Source organism: Drosophila bipectinata, chromosome XL, assembly GCF_030179905.1.
Source record: "Drosophila bipectinata strain 14024-0381.07 chromosome XL, DbipHiC1v2, whole genome shotgun sequence".
Taxonomy (NCBI): domain Eukaryota; kingdom Metazoa; phylum Arthropoda; class Insecta; order Diptera; family Drosophilidae; genus Drosophila; species Drosophila bipectinata.
In genome coordinates this window covers 6,639,796-6,660,185 of record NC_091734.1, presented here as the reverse complement: position 1 = coordinate 6,660,185, position 20,390 = coordinate 6,639,796, and the positions used below count along the sequence as shown (strand labels likewise).

The following is a 20,390-nucleotide window of genomic DNA, read 5'->3' as shown; positions in this document are numbered from 1 at the left end:
TTGGATCTAATTGGATATTTTGGCGCCATTTAGAATGGTTATATGGGAAATTCAAATTTTCTATAAAAATATTTCCATGTTTAATAGAAAAAATTGTTCATGGTCCTGATAGGCCAACTATAATCCATATACCAACATATGGAGAAACCCTTGATACCCACGAGTCGAATACTATTAAATAAAAAAAGTTGTTTCGTGTAGAAAGTGTTTAGTAAGGCATTAAATTAATATTTTAAGGTAATTTTTGTTTTAACTAGAAGTGTTTCTTTCGCCGTAAACACGAAACCAGGTGAATATCTTAAACAAGTGTATTTTAATAAAGAAATCTCTCATAGAACTCTGGAAGAAGGCTGCAGGGCCTTGGCAGCTATTTGCACAACGTTACTCAGCTTTATCTAATATCATATCACAAACACTAGTTGGCGGCTAGTCGCACCAAAAGTTTTCGCCGGTCCTCGTCTATGATAGCCAGGAATTTCTGCATCCGCTCGCTGTAGAAGTCATGACTCTTTGCCAATTGCAGACTCTGCAGTCGTTCCGACCGTCTGAAGTCGTCTAGCTGCCATCGGTCGCGCTGATAGGCTAGAATGCTGGCCAGGAAATGCCAAAAAGTGATTTGGGGCCACAGGACATTGCTGAAGTAAAGCACTGAAGTGCTTAGCTGAAAAGCAGTAAGAATAACCGATAGAAAAAGTATATTTTAGGCTCCAACATTTTTAAAATTTCACCATGTACCACTTGGGGCACATCACTTTACCTGCCACATCATAAAGTCACTCAATCGGGTCTCGCCGGACGTTCGAAAAAACCAGATCCGGAGGCGGAGAATGACGTGTATAAAGGCACTCTTCTATCAGCCGCTCGTTGATATCCTCCGGGCGCAGATCTTCAGAGGAGTGAAGCAGGACAGTTTCCACAGCCTGCGTAATCTCGTCCCGCGACGTGTAAGCAAAGGCCACGTTGAGGAAGAGCTTGTCATTCTGCTCGGTACTGAGCATCGCTGTTGCCACCAGTTTCTGGAGGTCTTTGGGAAGCAATCCAATGTTGCCAATAACACGAATGCGAATTCCATGCTCATTTAATCGGTCGGTCTCCTCCAGAAGCCGGGCGAACTTCTCCCGGGCCAAATTAAAGAGACCTTCAACCTCTTCGCTGGAGCGCTTAAAGTTCTCTATGCTGAAGGCAAAGGTGGTCACCTCACGGACGCCAATGTCCAGGCACCAGCGAAGGCAATCTGCCAGCTTAGCAAAGCCGCGGGAATGGCCCTCAATCTTATCAATCTGCTGCGATCGTGCGAACCGTCGATTGCCGTCCATAACAAAGGCTACGTGGTGTGGAATGTGGCCACAGGCGCGTAGCACCTGCATCGTAGTGGATTCCAGCCAGGTGTATTGATAGTCGGAGACCCACGACATTGCGATAAGCTTTCCTTACGTGGACGAAATAGTAGTCAAAAGGATTTGATTGTTTTGTGTTGTGGGTGTCTTGTGATACGGGTCCACAATGTGACCAGATTATCATGGTTGCGCGTATCTGGTCATACCAAAATAAGGACTGTCAACTTGGCGCGATAACCGATTAGAGATGGAACTTCTCACAAATGTCTATCGTTGAGACGTACCATCCCTGGCACTTTGACAGCTACGACAGCCTTCTTTTTTGACATCCGGTTCACGCAAGTGGTTCGTTCGAAAATTAAGCCCCCTAATTTTTACCGAAAAACGCCGATTTCGAGCCCATTTGAGACGTAATAAAGTGTCCCCTCAAACAGGCTCGATGGCCGTTATAAATAATCTTACAGAAATTCTCCCATACCCGCTTTTTTTTAATGTTTTTTGTTGTGTTTGTGCGCATGCATTTGTTTTGTTTGTGACCGTGGCGATATGTGGATTAAATGTGAATATTCTTTGTCATTCCCGCAGTTTCTGATCCGCAAACTACCCTACAATGGCTCCCAGGAAGGCTAAAGTTCAGAAGGAAGAGGTCCAGGTCCAGCTGGGACCCCAGGTTCGCGACGGTGAGATTGTCTTCGGCGTGGCCCACATCTACGCCAGCTTCAACGACACCTTCGTCCATGTTACGGATCTGTCTGGTCGTGAGACCATTGCCCGTGTCACTGGTGGCATGAAGGTCAAGGCCGATCGTGATGAGGCTTCGCCCTACGCCGCTATGTTGGCTGCTCAGGTGGGTTTTTACGCGTCCCCCGGATAAGCCGGATGTTAATGTGTTTCCTGTTCTATCTAGGATGTGGCTGAGAAGTGCAAGACTCTGGGCATCACCGCTCTGCACATCAAACTGCGTGCCACCGGTGGTAACAAGACCAAGACCCCCGGACCCGGTGCCCAGTCCGCTCTGCGTGCTCTGGCCCGTTCTTCCATGAAGATCGGACGCATCGAGGATGTGACTCCCATCCCATCCGACTCCACCCGCAGGAAGGGCGGTCGCCGTGGTCGTCGTCTGTAAATGGAATCCAGTGCTTTCGATCTGCTGGACTCTGTTAACAATTCAAAATGTTGCATTTGTGTATATGACCATAAACATGTTTGGCTTTTGTGCATGAATTCACTTTAATAAACCAGGAAAAGATGATGTAAATGCTACTTGATATTCTGATCATGTTATTTAAGAATGTATTATGGGATAATGTATCTTCCTTTCAAGTTTAAAGGATTTTTTAAATGTTTACAAAAATTCTTGATTAGCGGCGAGACGTTGCCACCATATGCAACGATACATCGGCGAAAATTGAGCCGATTAATCGATATTATCAACCCTGATACCGATATCTATCGAACAGCTGTGGATTTTGCCTTCTTTTTTCGCATCCGTTCACGCAATTGGTTGGTTTATTTTTGATTCCTAATATTTTTGTGAAAATAACATGATTTGCGAATTTATCGCCACAAACGAAACTATGAAACATATATTGCATTTTATTGAGAATAAAATAATGTTTATAAAATAACGAATACTCTATTAAAAGACGCGGATGCCAATGAATTATTTTGTGTTTATGTGGTGGATCTCCGTTGTGTGTGTTGTTGTTGTTTTGATGAGCCGGTGTTAATGAATCTACGTTCTCTATCTGTCATTAGTTGCTGATCGACAAACAGACGCTGCAGAATGGCTCCCAGGAAGGCTAAAGTTCAGAAGGAGGAGGTCCAGGTTCAGCTGGGACCCCAGGTTCGCGATGGAGAGGTCGTCTTCGGAGTGGCTCACATCTATGCCAGCTTCAACGACACTTTCGTCCATGTTACGGATCTGTCGGGCCGTGAAACTATTGCCCGTGTCACCGGCGGAATGAAGGTCAAGGCCGATCGTGATGAGGCTTCGCCCTACGCCGCTATGTTGGCCGCCCAGGTAAACCGGCATCCCGTATCCACCCTTTAAGAATCATTTACTAAATCTTGTTTCCCTCCTTAGGACGTGGCTGAGAAGTGCAAGACTCTGGGAATCACCGCTTTGAACATTAAGCTCCGTGCCACCGGTGGTAACAAGACCAAGACCCCCGGACCCGGTGCCCAGTCCGCCCTCCGCGCTCTGGCCCGTTCCTCCATGAAGATCGGTCGCATCGAAGATGTGACCCCCATTCCCTCTGACTCCACCCGCAGGAAGGGAGGCCGTCGTGGTCGTCGTCTGTAAATTTGGGTTGAAGGAGCCGGCGCTCTATTTTTCTTTTTCCCAAGCTGCGTTAATTTTTTTTGTACTATCTAAAATACAGCATAAATGTAGAAATAAAGAATGGAAATGAAGAGTGCAACCAGAGTGGTGCCATAGTGGGCATTGGGGGAAAGTTGGGCACTTTGGGGCTCTGTAAACAGTCTGGTATCATTCAAGAGTTATCGATAGTTATTCTTCTTCTTGCTGAAAATATGTTTTGATCAGTGTTGGATAACGAGAGTGCTGGTTAACGACCAGCAGAAGCAGCTCTCGCATAGCATTGCAGATAAAATTCATATACACATACAAGCGAACGGATTCGTGGAGCAAAAATATCAAAATTGGCAGGAATAAAAGCGTTCGCCAGCAATCAGGCAGCGGCGATACGGGTGCCATTGGACACGGGAGCTCCGTAGAAGAGCCGCGGGCGCCACAAATTGGTGCATAGTGTGCTAAAATAGGCGTAATTGGCAAGTTCAATGCACGAATAATATATTTGGCCACACTTGTGTATGTGTGTTGGTGTGACGGCTTATTTGCAAATGAAACAGCAACAAGAAACGGCGTGAAAAGTGACCCAGAAGCCAACCGATTCTGCATCCACATCCGCACACGGATGTGGATATAGGAGATATATCCTATTGGATATAGTTGGCCGTGCAATCAACGTCAAACTAGAGCGAAGAGCAGGAAGCGAGGTGTGTGGAAGTAGAAGTGGAGATGTAGAAGCGGCTCCAACGAGTGTGAGTCAAAGTCAAGTGTTTGGTTTTCAGTTGTCGGTTTTCCGTGTGGTATTGTGAAATTTCTCGTCTCCTCCGTAATCGGTACTCCGTGCTCCACATTCTGTCGCAGCAGAGACGCCACTTCAACGACAAAATCTTTCAATTTGACCCAACTCGACCATAAAACCCAAAAAAAAATCTGAGTGAGGCAGCCAAACAACAAGAAATCAAAGCAGAAAAATCAGTAAGAGCACCAGCAGCAGCAGCAGGCAGCACCAGCACCACCACCAGCACCACCACCAGCTAAAAACTTGTTTCGAAAAAGAGAATAATCGAAGAAGAATCGTAAAGAAGCGTGCTCCTAGCGGCCGCGACGTCACCAAAATACCAAACAACCGAACAACAGCCGCCGCAACAGCACCATCATGGACGAGGATAACAACCTGTCCAATGCGGACATCAGCATCGAGGATGTGGAGCAGGTGCGCGAGACAATGATGGTTCAGGACGATGAGGAGGATGACGAGGCCTCCGATGTCGATCTCTCCTCGGTAGCCTATGTGCTTCCGGCCAATGTTACCATAAGCACGGGATCATCGGGCACAGCAACCACCGGTGCTGGGAGCTCGCCACGCGCCAGTGCCGGAGGTAGCGCTGCTGGGCCAGGGAACTCGCCCTCGCCATTTCACGACTGGGACTCTAGCGCCGATCCGCCGCCGCCGGTACCGGACCGGGCAGGTGGTGGTGGTGGATCGGGTGCAGCGAGCAGCACAGGAGGCAGTGGCAGCAATAATTCAGGTGCCGCGACAGGCGATTCCGGGGCCAAGCCCAGATTCTTCTTTGGCACGTCCTCGTTCAGCTTGCGCAGCCGCAAGGAGGTGGCCGCTTTAATCAACACGGAATGCTGCCGTGGCAGCCCCACACCGGACCTGGACTCGATCATGGACACGCTGTTCAATCCGGGTACGCCCATTGACAATCCGGACAACATCGAGTGGATACGATGGCTTATCGCCGGCGGACGCACGCCGCAGGAGTTTGTCAAAATCGGTAAGTTTTTTCCACCAGCACCAGCTGATCGCAAGTCCGTTGCCCCTGAATCGGCAGCATGTGTGCGTGCGCCTACCTGTGCGCCTTGCGGGGCCCTATAAGGGAGCGAGAGCGCGCCAGGTGAGAGAGAGCGAGCGAAGAGGGGAGGGTGAGCAAGGTGCAAGGCAGCGTGAAGAGCAGAGCAGAGTAGAGTGCACCACCATGGCAACAGCAATCAAGCGCGTTCACTAACACAGCCCCACCGCCTCGCACACACAGATACGGGAGTCAACTTTAGCCCAATTTAATCTCGACCGCTCATCTATTTGCAATGCTCTTCTGCTATTTTTTTTTTTTTGCATAGTATTTTATGATTACGCTTATTTTTTGTGCCAGGCTGCGTATGTCGCCAAAGTCTGTTTTATCGTTCATGGGTTGGCGTTCGTTCCCGTTTTGTCCCACTTGTCAGGCACGCCCCCCGCCCCAGCCCCCCAAAGAAGACACGCACACGCACACGCATAGGCACACGCACAGTGGCCTGCAAGTTGCATCTTGTGGCTGTGTCAGCTGTTTTGCAGTTTTGCAGTTTGCGTAATAAATGGTCAAATCAAACACTTGTGCTAGTTACTGGCACTAGATTGCTCCATTAGTCCATTAGTTGGGGCAGAACAATGCAAAGTTCAATCTTAAAATATAAATCATTAAAATCTCTCTTTAAAAAAAAAGAGTACAAATGGGATAAAGAACATTAGTTTCGGGCAAACTGCAACTGCAAACTGCAGACCTACTGCATGCAACTGCATGAAACTGCATGACCAAAGTTTATTGACCGTCATTGTTGTTGATTTGACAAAGTTGACGGCACAACACGCCACCTCTCACGCACAGTGGGCGTTATCATATATTTTATTCATTTTATTGTTTGCAATCGAGATGCCGATATGGCCCATGGTACTTATTCTTTAATCGGCAATTGACCGACCGTTATGTTATTAGGCATTAGTGTGTGCGAGAGTGAGTGAGTGAGTGCACCTTTTTCCGTCTTTCCGTTCCCATGCATCCACCTTTTCGCCTCCCTCCCTCCCACTGCCTCAGCTGGTCGCCTGCGCTCACCTGCTGACAACACGAACCTTGCCCGAGAACGGGCTCTCAGTTAGAAAGAGATGGCCGGAGAGGAAGAGCGGGCCAGAGATATATAGTTGCCAACTAGTCTGTTGATCGATCGCCATTTACAAAAATTGTCAATCAACTTTTCGCTGCAAACAACAGGGTTGTCGTTGTTGTTGCCATTGTTTATTGTTTGTTGCTACTCGAGTTTGTTGTTGTTGCTTCTTGGTTCCTTCCGCATGCGGTCGCCGTTGACCTTTTTAGCCGCATTTTCAGCCGCCAAAACGCCCAAAAGCCAAACAACCAAACAACCAAACAGCCAAAAACAAAGACAGCGAGTCACGCAACAAGCGAAATTAACTAAGCAATGAGTGCATCGTTTTATTTTTGGAACTCGAATCAAATCAATACCAATAGCCATAGCCATAGCAATGGCATTGCGGCTAATTCGGCTCACCTCGATACCATTTTGATTCACCTCGAAAAGATATATAGGATTCCTCTATTGTGGCTATAGCTTTGTGATTATTTTAAGCCTAAAACTGAATAGCTGGGTGGATGGGATAACCACACTATATCACATTAATTGAAATATCCTTCTTCCTTTTCCTATTCCAGTGCGCAGCTATGACAACCATGCCAAATGCGGTCTCGTTTGGGTGCCACATGTGGTGGCGTACCGATGCCGCACCTGCGGCATATCGCCCTGCATGTCCATTTGCCGGGACTGCTTCAAGAAGGGCAACCACGCGAACCATGACTTCAACATGTTCCTGTCACAGGCGGGCGGTGCCTGCGACTGCGGGGACACGTCCGTGATGAAGGCCGAGGGCTTCTGCAGCGACCACGGGATCAACAATCGAGTCAATCGCGACCCAGTGCCCAACAACCTACTGGCCGTGGCGGAGGCCATCATGCCCAAGCTGCTGTTTCGCCTGCTGCAGCACTTCCGCGAGCACAGCGACACCTCGCTGCAGGTGCACGCAAAGACCTCCTACTCGTGCGAGGAGTTCGCCAACATGCTGATCGATCTGAACAATATGGGCGAGATCATGCGCAAGGTGATGACGCGCACGCTGATCAACCCAGAGGTCTACGCCTACTTCATGGAGGCGCCCTGCCTGGATACCCGCAACGGCCGCTTCCTGCGCGCCAATCGCGAGAAGTACGAGGATGCGGTCAACAGATTCCCCAATCCAGAGCCGCCGGACGAGTACAGGGATCTGCCGGCGCTGGGCGACAAGCTGGTCCACACCACGCTGCTGGAAGAGTTCATTTTCTGGACCTTCAAGTTTGAGTTTCCACAGACGCTGGTCTGCTTCCTGCTAAACATGCTGCCCGATCAGGACTACAAGGAGCACCTGACCCGGACATTTGTGATGCACTACAGCCGCATTCCGTCCGTGCTGGAAATGTCGCGCGATCCGGACACACTGAGCAACCGGGTGGTGCACATGAGCGTCCAGCTGTTCTCCAACGAGAGCCTCGCCCTCAAGATGGTCAACGAGCTGTCGTTGCTGCATGTGATGATCATCAGTCTGAAGCTGATGATGTCCAAGATACTCATACAGAATACCCTGCACGGTAAGTCTACCCCCGATCTCTTCTCCTCTCGTCTCTTATCAGCTTTATATTTCTTTGCCCAACAGATCCTCTCAAGAACTTCCACTTCGTCATCGACTGCACGCGCCAGGTGATGAAGGATCACTGCTACTGGCCTCTGGTATCCGACTTCAACAATGTTCTTTCGCACGAATCGGTGGCCTTGGTCTTCCTGCGGGACGATAACCTGATCGATATGTGGTTCCAGTTCCTGCAGATGCTCCAGGGCATGAACGTGAACCTCCGCGAAACTGCCTCCCATGTGGAGTTCGAGCCGAACAGCTACTATGCGGCCTTCTCGTGCGAACTGGAGGCCAGCGCCTATCCCATGTGGTCCATCATCTCCCACTTGCAGGACGGAACGCACGCCAATTTGGCCAAGAAGATCATCAACTACTGCGTGACCACTCTGCACGAGTGGCTAGACTCGATTTACTTTATGGAGGCCCGGCTGTCGATGGTGAGGCTGTTCCCGCGCGTTCAAGTGAATCCCATTAAAGGATGTGCTTTTCTGTTACAGGAGGAGATGATGCAAGCCTCGTTCCACTTTCCACTGCACCGCTACCTGGCGGCGTTCGTCTGCCAGGCGGTGACCAAAATGGGAATCAGTCTGAGCGAGGTGCTGCCCTCGCGTCCATACCTGCTGCCCCTGCTGATGATTCATCCACTGCGTGTCCAGGTGAGTGCTCCATGATCCCTCCCTCTACTATGATTAAGCAGTCAGGTTTCCGATTCAGATTCTCTTTATTCTCTTTTTATGGCTAAATTTCAATATAATTTGAGTTAGATTCGATTCTTGCCGATTCTGCGTCCCTTCCGACTCGTCCGTCCTCCCTCGATTTAGACCGACTCAGCACCGATCTGGCTTAGACTACGCGACAGTATTTGCAAGTGTTTGGATAGAGTAGTGTGTAAAACTAAGAAAGCTATGAAATATGCTGCTGCTGTGCCCTCGCCTCCCCTAGGGCTTCTTCCTGGGCACCTGCACGTGCGGCATAAAGTCGTAGGTGATGATCTTGGGTCCCAGGAAGCCTCCGTAGCCGTTGCGTCCCTTGTAGTAGATGCCAATGCCCGACAGGGGCACTGGGGGATTCGAGACGACGTCCTGAATGTCGATGAACGGCACTGTGCTCTGGGCCGCGTCCTTGTCCAGGCCGGTGTTGGTGAAGTCGATGTACTGGTTGTGGCGCGACTGCACCAGCGACGTGGCAATGGTTCTTGTGGGCAGGTCTGCGTTCGCCAAGCGTAGCTTCTCCCTGAAAAGGACGAGCAAGTTTTAAAATTACGAAGTAGAGTGTTTCTCGACTGGAGACTTACCGGCGTGCTCCACCGCTGACGTCGGTGTTGTCGTTGGACTTCCAATAGCTGTTGAGCTCCGGCTGGATGAGCTTGCCAGTCTTGAAGTCGAACTCTGTGTAGTAGGCCTCCAGGTTGAGATGGGCTCCCACCAGTCGGAACCTCACGCCAGTCACCACAAAGCTGTTGTCGTCCGTGTTCACATCATCCAAGTCGATGGAGCGACTCTCGTAGCTCAGCGTATGGTAGTCGACACCCTTCTTGACGTCGCGATCGAAGATGTTGTACTTCTCCACCGGCTTCCACTCCAAGCTGCTCTGATTGATGACGCCGCGCGGCATAAGCTCACCCTCCTGGATCTGCAGGTGGAAGATTCGGTTCGACTTGACCAGTCGCAGGCCAGTCACAACTCTGAAAGAGAAGGTTCCATTGTGGATTTGGTATCCCTGAAATTCGAGCACTACCCACCTGTTCTTCTTCACATCGGCAATGGAGTCGCGAAGGTTGAAGAAGCGATCCGACTTCAGGCCCTGCTCGTCGCACAGACAGAAGCAGTAGCTGCAGTGCCACAGAATATACCGCCACCAGCTGTCCACCTTGGTGGTGCCGCGATGGCACTTGCTTCTCTGTCCCAGCACACGTCCGTTCTCGTATTCAATGTACTCGTACCGGCGGGTGCTGTTTTGTGGCGAGGGGCACACCCACATGTCGGAGTCGATGAACTGGCAGTTGTAGATGCGTCCGGAGCAGCGTTGCTGGCGGGCGCAGTACTTCTCCTTGAAGCAGCCCTCGGCGCGAGTGGACTGATAGTAGTCACACGTCTCCCGGCACGTCTCCTCGTTGTTCAGATCCACTTCATTCTCAACATACCCCTGAAAACGTACAGCAATGGTTATATAGAGTCTCAGAGGGCATGTAAAAAGCTCCCACCTGCAGCAGACGGGTCACCTCGTCGTAGGTAACCTTCGGAATGTGCTTGGGAGGATCACAACGATACACGATACGATCGGCCCGCAGCATCACATCCTTGAGGAGCTTCAGCGTGCGCTCTGTCCGTTTCTCGTAGTCGTTCCGCATCAGTTCCGCTTCCTGGGTGTAGTTGCCCTTGCCGTAGACCCGCAACATCATCCACGAGAACTCCATCATGGTGTAGGCCTTGAGCTCGGTGAGGGCGATGTCCGCGTAGAGGGAGTACACGAACTGCTGGGCCGACTGCTGCGTGTTGCAAATCTGATCTTTGGACACCTGCAAGCGGAAATTAACACAAATGTCATCAATATCCAGTTATCCGATATCGCGATTAGGCGTCCAGCTGTCATGTGGCATTCCTGCAACCTCAGGCTGGCCATTTAGCCATAATTAGCCATCGCATCTGGCCGTTAAAATCGCTGACATGCCCCAAAAGCTATATAACTCGCTAACTAATAATGGTTCGCGGGTGGCAGATTGGCGCAAATTGTGCTTAGAAAATGGAATTTTTTGAATTCTAAACCTATAGAAAATATTACTAATGTCACGTTTCTCAAAAGCCTGGGAAACAGAGACACTAATAGACTCTAAAGCCCCACTGATGGTTAGGAACTAACAAGCATGGCCCGGTAGTAGAGCGTCTGCTGGACCATCACTCGTTCAATTTCGTCCAGGATGCGTGGCATCGAGATGGTCTTGTCGTTTCGCAGGACTTCGCGCGCCAGGTCCAGAACAGCCAGTTCATCCAGCTGGGCGCTGTTGTTCTGCTTCACAAAAACGTCCTGTTCAAGAGAGAAGAGGAAGGAGATTTTCAGCAAGTCTTCAAAGGACGTCTGACTGCGGGAAGAATACCTTGTAGGCTTCAAACAGCTTACTGATGTAGACCAGATCCCTTTCCAGCAGGGACCACTCGTAGTGGTTGAGGGGCTTATAGCGATTCTCCTCAAAGGTTCGATCCATTAGGGGACGTCCATTGAAGTCCCTATGGGAGTCGAATATTTTGCGCAACTGCGTCTCCTTGTTGTTCTGGCTATTGGCCGTCTTATCCAGATATTCCCACAGCGACTGCTCGAGGGCGATGTATTCGGTGCGCATGGCGTCGACCATGAGCTGGGGGATGCGGGTGTGCGACGAGGAATGCCTCTGCATCCAGCCATCAGCTGAGACCGCCGTGGCGCAAATCATCATCCAGCAAACCAACGAAATCGCAACCGAACTAACGATAGGCGGCGCCATGTTGGCTTCGCGGCAGTGGTCGCTGTTCCGTCCGATAAGATATATCCGCTGTTGGATTTTGAATAAAAGGGGGTTTCTCAGCCTTGGGAGGTCTGCTGCTCTTCCTCTTCGCAGTGGTTGGCCTGCTTCTCCCGATGCACTGCTTGCACTTGATGAACTAAAGCTTCAACTGCTTGATGGACAATGAATCCCCGTTACTTTAGGACTCGTCCACATCAACTCAGTTTCGTGAATAAATAATTTGCGATTTACTTTAATTCGCGTTCCCTGTGGTTCAGTTTTCAGTATGAGATGTTGTTGTTCTGAGAGCTGTTCAGCTACTGTGATTTTCAGTTTCTGATTTTTTTTCAAAGCGCTCCGCGCTCAGCTCCGCTCGTTATTATTTACGGATGTGTGAGTGTGGATGTCGTTGTCGTCGTCGTGTACGTTTACAAAAAATGGGGGATGGGGGGGAAAAAAAGCTGAAATAAAATCGCTGCTGAAGCTCTTTTTCAGGCCCCGTTGTTGTTGTTGTTGTTTTTGTTCTTTCTTGTGAAGCGTAAACATTCATACAAAAACAAACACAGACAAAATTGTGGGTCTTGTCTGTGTGTGTCCGACTCATGAGTGGGAGAGCGCGAACTGAGCGAATATGTTTGATTATTTGGCCATCCAGACTTGATTAATACCCTGCACAATATTGGCGATCATTTTTGCGCAGGCTTCCCAGCCGATATTCGATAACTAGAAAGTTGCCTGCCCGCTCTCGGCACGTCTTCCGCTTCATTTGTATGCCAAACAGCTGTGCGGTGGTTCTCCCCACCTGCATTCCGTCTTTCTCTCTCTCCAGCTCCTGCTCTCTTTCTGCCTGCGATGCTCAAACAAAGAGTTCGACTACGCTGCTCCCCTTTTCCCCTTTTTGTTTTTTTTTTTTTTTTGAATCTCCGCATGGGGGCGGCAATGCTGCAGTGCCTTCTCTACTGTTTGTTTTGTTGTTCTTGTCGTTTTTTTGTTTTTTGTTCAACAAGATTCGCAGTCTTTTGTTGACACACGACCTTTGACCTCACGCAAACAGGCACCGTTTTTGCATAAAGTGCGAGCTTTGTTTATGCTTAATTTATTTAAAGAGCGAGCGCGAGCGTGAGCCCGTTCCCAAAATCTTTCCACAAGACGCTAATGATGGGCGATGACTAATACCCTGGAAGCGCGACTTTCTTTTGCCGAAGAATCCGTAGTGACGAAGCGAAGACAACCGGAAAGTCGAGTAGTCCGACCTAAAGCCTTTCATTAGGCCCGAATCAAGTGTGTGCATGATTCATCCGAATTATACATACGATTTAGCCGGGCATCATGGCATGCAGGAAGCACAATTCGCAATTCGCGAAACTGGCACCCCATTCATGATCTCCACGGCGGTGCTACAGTGAAAGCCCCCTAGTGCAAATATAGCCTATCAGGAAGGGTGATGACTGTTTAACCTCATTGCTGGACGCAAACCCCTCCCACAAGTAACATTAGGATGGTATTACCTCATAGGCGGTGGCCAGTTGGGAGAGCAAGTTGCTGCTGCTGCTGCTGCCGGAGGAGCTGTTCCCCCTGTCCTCGTTTCCAAAGAGAATAATGTGCAGACGATCCATCAGGTGGTGGACGGAATGGGCGTTCGGAGAGACGGTCCACTCGGCAAACGTGATCAGGGTGGACATCTCGAGCTTGTCCTTGTAGGCCTCGTACTTCTGCATCTGCTGGTAGCGGGACGAGATCCTGTTGATCGTGTCCGCGATGTCGTTCATCTTGGCCATGATGGGGGCATTGTTGTGCATGTAGCTGGTCACAGAGTCGATGGCCATGGCCACATACTCGGCATGCTGAGGTTATAAGTGGTGATGAGTACACTTGGGCACTTGGGTCTTTCCCAGAGTATGGGAACTGACTCACCTGCTCTTCGGTCTGGTCGATTTGCCGACTGACTTCCTTCAGCCGCTGCAGCACCTTCTTTTGCTTTTCCCGCATCAGCGGAAAATCAATGTTGGCCGCCAGGGGGGAGGACTGGACAATGTCCCAGGCCTTGAGCACACCGGAGGTGACCTCCTTGACCACATGAATGATGTCCAGTACGTCCTCGATCAGGGCGGAGGTGGGCGTGGGCTGGTGGCAGACCAGCAGCAGCAGGCTGGTCATCAAAAGGGGAAGTCCCAGTTTCGGATCCATGGCGGCGAGTGTGGCGCGTGTGTGTGGCGACGAGTTGAATTATTGTTGGATTGTTTGTTTAGTTTCGGGTTACTTTAAATATTATTAGTAAATTTCGCCTGTCGGAGAATTGTTTACAGCCAAACACACACCCACACGCACGCAACTGCGCCCGCTGAAAATCGAAACACGAATGCCGAATGCCGCCGCCAGCAAACAGAGAACGAGTGTCGAGTTCAGTTCAGTTTCTGGTGGCTTGGAATGGGTCGCTGGCAATGGAGGAGAGCAGAGCTGGGGAGAGCAGATGCTGGTAATGGTGATGGTGGTGATGGTGCGAGTGGATTAAAAGTGTCTCGCTTCCGCTCCTCTCGCTCATCGCAATAAAAACCTCCCAGATGTGCGTTGCTTGCAGACATAGCCTGTCTCCATCACTCACACACACACAAACATGGAGACATACTCTCCACGGTAACTGTTTCTTTGTTGGGTTCTTTTAGTTACATGTCTAGGTGTCTGTGGGTGGGAGCGGGAGAGCAGGTGAGAGTCGGAGCATAGGTTGAAGCAGGTATACACTATGTGCGTGGCTCAGGGTTGAAACTCAGAGCCAGTTTCGATAGACGGGGTCATTAGTCATCGATTAATCTTGCGCTCCGAGTTTCAAATTTAAAGTTTCGCACTTGTTCCATTTCAGAGCTTCTTCTACGAGATCCTGGCCGGAAAATGGGTTCGCAATGGACTGCAAATCAAGGGCCAGGCCATGACCTACATCCAGGCCAACTTCTGCAACTCGATGGCCGACATGGACCTGTTCTTCCTGCAGATCTGCGCCACCAACCTGCCGCAGTACTTCTTCCTGCAGAACACCATCGAGCTGTTCGATGTGGGCCAGTGGCTGGAGACCGCGCCCCTCAAGCAGCCCCAGAAAGCCGAGCAGTCCTCAATGCTGGAGGGATTCCTCACGTTCCTGGCCACTCTGGTCACGAGCCGTACCAACCTGGGCAACGATGAGGCCACCCAGTGCATCATTGAGATTAGTGCTTTGTTGGCCACCGAGAACAAGACCCACTCACAGCTCCTTGAACTGATGCCGGAGCGATCCGGAAATGTGCACACCAAGAACTTCGAGATCTTCCTCAAGAAGCTCTCCGTGTATAAGGCTCCGTCCAGTGGGAGTGAGAACCTGGAGCAGGGACTCTTCACGCCCATTGACGAGGTGTGGGAGAAGCACTACGATCCGCTCCACGTCCTGCTGCGGGCGGTGCATCGCCGGGACTTCCAGTCGTCGCTAGATCGCTTCACCAACTATGTCAAGTCCAAGGAAAAGATGCCGGCCAGCGGTAATCTGTGGCCGCCATTCCGCCTGCCGCAGGCTTTGCCAGCCAACAGCTCGTTCAGCGATCCCTGCCGGATCCTCAACTCTCGTGTCTTCCACTCCACCATACTGTCGATCTTCTTCCGGGCCGTGCACACGCGCGACGTGTCCGAGCACCTTCTGGCCCTGGCTGTGTTCCTTCTGGAGATCGCCGTCGAGACCAGCAATGACGTGGGCTCCGGTCAGGCTGGAGGCGGTTGTGGTAGTGGCGCTGGTGGCAGCGGAGATCGCGCTCCCTCATCTGTGGCCGCTGCCGTAGTGGAATCGTCGTCCAGCGGATCAGGCTATCACGGCTATGGACCCGGACGGCAGGAGCCGCCGAAGCTCTTCCAGTGCTATCCCACGGATAATCTGAGCTGCAATCTGCGCCACGTTGTGAAGAAGGTGTCGCTCAAGTCACGTGATCCTCAGGTGATTACCTCCAGCTACCGTTCGAATCCCTTCTACTCGGACCTCGACTACGACGTGGAAACCGATCCGGATCACGCGCTGCGCATGATCGGTCACGTTGATTCGGATGCCGATGAAGCCACCGGCGGTGTAGTTATCGGCGGTGCCATTGGCTCCGCTGGGATGGCAGGAGCGGGTGCCCTGAGCCGCAGGAACGTGTCCCAGGCTCTCGTGCCTCTGCGAGTGCCAGGCATGGAAGTGGCCCTGCCGCCGGATCTCTCAGTTGTGGCCGAAACCGGTGTAGTGATTCGCCAGGACAGCAACGATGACGAGATGCTGCGCGACGGTGATCATGCCATGGACATGAGTCCAGCGGCTGCCCTGGACTTCCACTTTCCCCTGCAACAGATCACGCTGCCCGAGAGTGGCATGGAGGTGGCCATACGCCGGGACCTTCTTCTGGCGGAGACCAATAACGTGGGCGTTGGCGGAGGGCCCGGAGTGGGTGCTGGCGGCGGAGTGGGTAACGCTTCTGTCGGCAATCCCTCCAACGAGATGTTCTCCCCCACCACGCCCACCGGCAGCGGCATGCTGTTACCCTTCCAGCGGGTCCAGCCTGTGGCCGTGCCCAGCAACATGGACATAGTCCCATCGAATGCCCTGGGAGCCGGATCCAGTTTCACATCGGGCGTGAGTGGCTCCGGCGGCGGTCGCCGCATGAACTACGAGTCGGGCGGCGCCCGAAAGAGGTCCGTAGACATAGCTATCGGCGGCGTAGGCAACAAGGACGAACTACATCTCGACGAGAGCATCCTATCGCTGCTGCTCAAGCTTCATTCCCAACTCAGCGGAACCCTCGATAGCTTCTCGCTCAGCGACGGCGAGGATCGGGCATCTGGCGGAGACGACGCCATGGATGTGGACTGTATGGACGTGGCCAGCACCTCGTCGGCGGCTGCCGAGAGCACTGCCTTGGCCGAAAGGGGTCGTGGTGGCAGCAGCGGCAGGAGCGCCACTCGCAATTACAAGGACATCCATGTGTCGTCCTCGAGAATCGGCGACGGGCCGTTTTTCATTGGGAATCTGCTGCGCAAGATAGCCAAACGGGACGAGCTGTGCGCCCAAAACATTGACGATATCCGTGCGCGGCTGTGGCCCAACCAGCGCGAGAAGCAGGCAGAGGCCAAGGCGCGCGAGACCAAGGAGAAGGAGGAGCGCCGGAAGCGCGCCCGCGAACGCCAGCAAAAGATGATGCAGGACTTTGCCAACAAGCAGAAACAGTTCATGCAATCGGCGGCGGCCGCGGCCGGCAGCACGACCTACGGACTGGAGGACGACGAGGACGAGGACCTGTACGAGGAGCAGCCGCGCGAGAAGGAGTACGATTGCATTATTTGTAATTGCACCACGCCCAGTACCGAATCGAACCCGATCGGACTGGTGGTCTTGGTGGAGTCCAGTGGCATTGTCGGCCATCGACGCCGCATTGCCGAGCGTCTGCCCCTGCCGCTGAACGTGGAGGACGAGTACCGACTGGCGCACACTACTCGCCTGGCGGCAGAGTTCGGACGCCGCACCGAACTGCTCAGCCTTAAGTTTGGGGACGAGTCCTGGTATCTGTCCAACAATATGGCCTACGACAATGGAGTGCATGTGCAGTCGTGCGGGCACCACGTGCATCTCAGCTGCCTGGAGGCGTACCTGAAGACGCTGTACACCACCCAGCGTCAGCCTGTGCAGGATCGTGGTGAATTCTACTGCCCGGTGTGCCGGCAGCTATCCAACTCAGTGCTGCCGCTCAGTCCGCAGCTGGACAGGCCCACGCATCTTGTCCGAAGCGGGAACCAGCCTTTGGCGCGCCCCGTCGCCGACCTCACAGACTTAATCCAAGAGAACGAGACAATCCCGGTGAGTTACAATCACGGATGCATCTTGCAGCACCTTCCTCACTTTTGCATCCACTTCCAGCAGGCAACAAAGCTCACGGAGGCCATGGGCCACGCCATGGAGGTGATGACCAATATTTCGCAGCGCAAAGTCAAGTGCGCTTCCATCACCTTCCGCAAGCTGTTCGTCTTTGTGACCTCCATCGCCCGCACCAACCTGGAGGCGGAGATCATTCAGCGCGGCGGCTCGCTCTGCTCCGCCAACGCCACCAGATACAAGCCCAAACGTGATTGCATTGTGCCGCTGCTGCATGTGCTGTCGGTGCACGTGCGCGTCCTGGTGGAGTGGCCGCTGTGGAGCAGCTGGGCCTCGTTGGCGGGTCTGCCCGTGAGCGATACAGAGCCCCTGCCGGCGCACTGCGTTGAGCTGATACCCAGCCTGCTTGCCGATCCCATAGCACTGCTGCTCAAGTTCATTCTGCTGGCACCGCTACACCTGGACCAGGGTGAGTGACTTAACGATTCTAGGCAGGATGTGCAGCTTAACAAATTGCTTTTCTTTGCAGATTATTTCACCTGCATGGTGAAGGTGATGTACAACTTGCTCTACTACCAAATCGTAGTCCAGCTTTGCGTCACCCTCACGGATCTCGAGGTCGATCATATTCTGGCCACTTATGGCGGCAGTGCGAGCGATAGTGCTGCCTCGGAAACATCGCCGGAATCGGGACGCCGTCGTGTAGGTGGCCAGCGCCCGGAGAACTCCTCGCAGCTGGGCAAGGCCATGACCTTGGTCCTGGAACAGACAAACAAGCTAGTCCACTTGCGACGTGATAGCATACCTAGCACGAGTAGCTCAGCTGCAGCTGCTAGTTCTTCCTCTTCCGCTGCCGGAGCAGGAGCATGCTCATCCTCTTCCGCTTCCGCCACCGCCTCTGCCTCCGAGGTGAACCTCAAGTCAATGGAGCTGCAGCTCCAATCGCTTTGCCTGCCCTTTTTGCGCGTGGCTGCTCTGCTGCGTCAGCATTTGTACCGCCACGAGATGCCGGAGATATCGGCGCCGGGTCTGGAGTTTGTGCGCCTGGTCTACTACCTGGAACTGGTCACAGACTCCATGGACTGGGACTGCTTCAACGCCAGCAAGGGTCTGTGCTTCATACCGGGCACCGAGCGCACGCTGCCGCAGTTCTGGTGCCAGCAGCTAATGGATGTTCGCCCGCCGACGGACACCACACGGGAGCTAGTGCTCATTAACCAGCATTCTCTGTGGCAGCAGCCGCGTCTCCTGGAGCTGCCGCGCGAGTACGAGCGCCTGTTTACGGTAAGTGTTTCTCTTGTATTTATTTTGAATTATATAATTTCTGATTCGCTTTTTGTAGTACTACCACGAACGGCCCTGCCTTAACTGCTACAAAGTACCCAAGGAGAGCTCCATCTGCCTGCTGTGCGGGACGATTGTGTGCTTGAAGCAGAACTGCTGTGCGGAGAACGATTGCTGCGAGGCGGTGCGGGTAAGTTGACCGTCCTCTTCTTAACCTCTTGCATTTAATGATAACCTTCTGTTACCAAAATAAAGCACACGCTGTCTTGCGGTGGAGGCATCGGTATTTTCCTGGTGGTCACCTCAACCTACATCATCGTGATCCGCGGACGCCGGGCCTGCCTGTGGGGCTCCCTCTATCTGGACGACTTTGACGAAGAGGATCGCGATCTCAAGTAAGCCAACCGCTTCATTTGTTAGAAACAAGATTAATATTGTAATCGGTTAACAGGCGCGGCAAACCCTTGTATCTGAGCCAGGACCGTTTCAATCTGCTCGAGTCGCAGTGGCTGTCGCATAAGTTTGCCCACACAAAACACACCTGGGTGTTCCATCGGGATCTCTTGTGAAATATGGAAGATCTACTGCGCAGCATACAGGAGCTAGTTGGCCAGATCTGAGGGAATACACACTGCAACGATGTCGTTTTGGTAGCCGCTCCTGCCACTCTCCCACTCACCGCCTAGTCGAGTCCGAACACACACCACAACCACCACTAGCCACATGATCCGAGATTCGCAAACATTAACCACATACAGGCTCTCTCACTCCCAGTTTTTTTTTGGTTTTTCATGAATCGGGTTTCGTTAAATGGATCTAAAAGGTTCTAGTTTCCCATCCTCAAGCCAAGCTTAGCATTGCTTAAGCCAAGGATAGGAATCGCATTGAAGAAACCTAACCTAACCCGCATCCGTATGTAGCTACAGGCCTTTCTCTTTCGTCGCAATAGTTGATATTAAAATATGTATAAGGTCGCGAAACGGAAAGACCGAGGTGGAAACTGAAAGAAATAAAAATTATATTATTTGATGAGAGAGCTTGACAAACAAAATTTAAAGCAAGATACATGGAAGATATGGAAAAGACACACGGCACACGCATGTGAATCTCTCGAGAAACAGAAAGAAACGAAAATGTTTTACAAGAAATTTAGTACGACTTATAAATAATATACATATATAATATAACAAAAAATATATATATTTCAACCACAAAAACTGGCGTGGCTTGTTGGACAAAGACGTTAAAACTAAAAAAACAAAACAAAACCGGAACAGAGAATTAAAAAATGTTTAAGCACCGCGCGGCTCTCTCTAAATGCGTTCTACCCAAACTATGTCTTAAGTCCTTAACATTATAGGTTTTTTTTTTTTAGGGAAACAAATCGTAAAAAAAAGATAAAGCGAAAAGCGTCTAACAAATTATATAACAACTGTCTTCTTTGGCCTCATGAGTTTGTGCATGTAAAAAATGAAAACTAAATCAAGTTAAAACACAATTATATAGTTAATATATATATAAACACATAAATATATATAAATACCGTATAAATACTAAAGTTAATGCAAAAGAATACAAAATAAACGAAAAGCGAATTGTGAATTGCGTAGAAATTAGTTTGCATACACATAATA

The 20,390-nt window shown here is 51.3% G+C and overlaps 5 protein-coding genes across 6 annotated transcripts; 3 read left to right on the top strand and 2 right to left on the bottom strand.

Annotated features, from left to right (window-relative positions):
- Positions 1 to 188: 188 nt before the first annotated feature.
- Dhdds (Dehydrodolichyl diphosphate synthase subunit) lies at positions 189 to 1,517 on the bottom strand. Its single transcript, XM_017237427.3, is given in 3 exon segments — positions 189 to 661; positions 758 to 805; positions 807 to 1,517. Coding segments are annotated over 3 exon segments (903 nt in total). The 5' UTR covers positions 1,416 to 1,517; the 3' UTR covers positions 189 to 415.
- A 29-nt stretch (positions 1,518 to 1,546) lies between these two features.
- LOC108122750 (small ribosomal subunit protein uS11A) lies at positions 1,547 to 2,600 on the top strand. Its single transcript, XM_017237478.3, has 3 exons — positions 1,547 to 1,682; positions 1,923 to 2,184; positions 2,245 to 2,600. Exons 2-3 carry the CDS (start codon positions 1,948 to 1,950, stop codon positions 2,461 to 2,463), a joined length of 456 nt encoding a protein of 151 aa, XP_017092967.1. The 5' UTR covers positions 1,547 to 1,682; positions 1,923 to 1,947; the 3' UTR covers positions 2,464 to 2,600.
- A 146-nt stretch (positions 2,601 to 2,746) lies between these two features.
- Positions 2,747 to 3,760, top strand: LOC108122751 (small ribosomal subunit protein uS11A-like). Its single transcript, XM_017237479.3, has 3 exons — positions 2,747 to 2,840; positions 3,096 to 3,360; positions 3,424 to 3,760. The coding sequence occupies exons 2-3, from the start codon at positions 3,124 to 3,126 to the stop codon at positions 3,640 to 3,642; spliced, it is 456 nt and encodes a 151-aa protein (XP_017092968.1). The 5' UTR covers positions 2,747 to 2,840; positions 3,096 to 3,123; the 3' UTR covers positions 3,643 to 3,760.
- A 131-nt stretch (positions 3,761 to 3,891) lies between these two features.
- Ubr3 (Ubr3 ubiquitin ligase) lies at positions 3,892 to 19,973 on the top strand. Its single transcript, XM_070280311.1, has 9 exons — positions 3,892 to 5,432; positions 7,137 to 8,102; positions 8,168 to 8,580; positions 8,641 to 8,799; positions 14,479 to 17,941; positions 18,002 to 18,756; positions 18,815 to 18,946; positions 19,012 to 19,151; positions 19,208 to 19,973. Exons 1-9 carry the CDS (start codon positions 4,808 to 4,810, stop codon positions 19,323 to 19,325), a joined length of 6,771 nt encoding a protein of 2,256 aa, XP_070136412.1. The 5' UTR covers positions 3,892 to 4,807; the 3' UTR covers positions 19,326 to 19,973.
- Positions 8,846 to 14,035, bottom strand: orion. Of its 2 annotated transcripts, none has more exons than XM_017237472.3 (6): positions 13,536 to 14,035; positions 13,130 to 13,465; positions 10,347 to 10,661; positions 9,885 to 10,288; positions 9,438 to 9,827; positions 8,846 to 9,376 (listed from the first exon to the last, which is right to left on the bottom strand). In XM_017237472.3, exons 1-6 carry the CDS (start codon positions 13,806 to 13,808, stop codon positions 9,082 to 9,084), a joined length of 2,013 nt encoding a protein of 670 aa, XP_017092961.2. In that variant the 5' UTR covers positions 13,809 to 14,035; the 3' UTR covers positions 8,846 to 9,081. The 2 variants fall into 2 exon arrangements, with proteins under 2 accessions (XP_017092961.2, XP_017092962.2); XM_017237473.3 differs by lacking the exons at positions 13,130 to 13,465; positions 13,536 to 14,035 and adding exons at positions 11,003 to 11,167; positions 11,238 to 11,948.
- Positions 19,974 to 20,390: the final 417 nt, after the last annotated feature.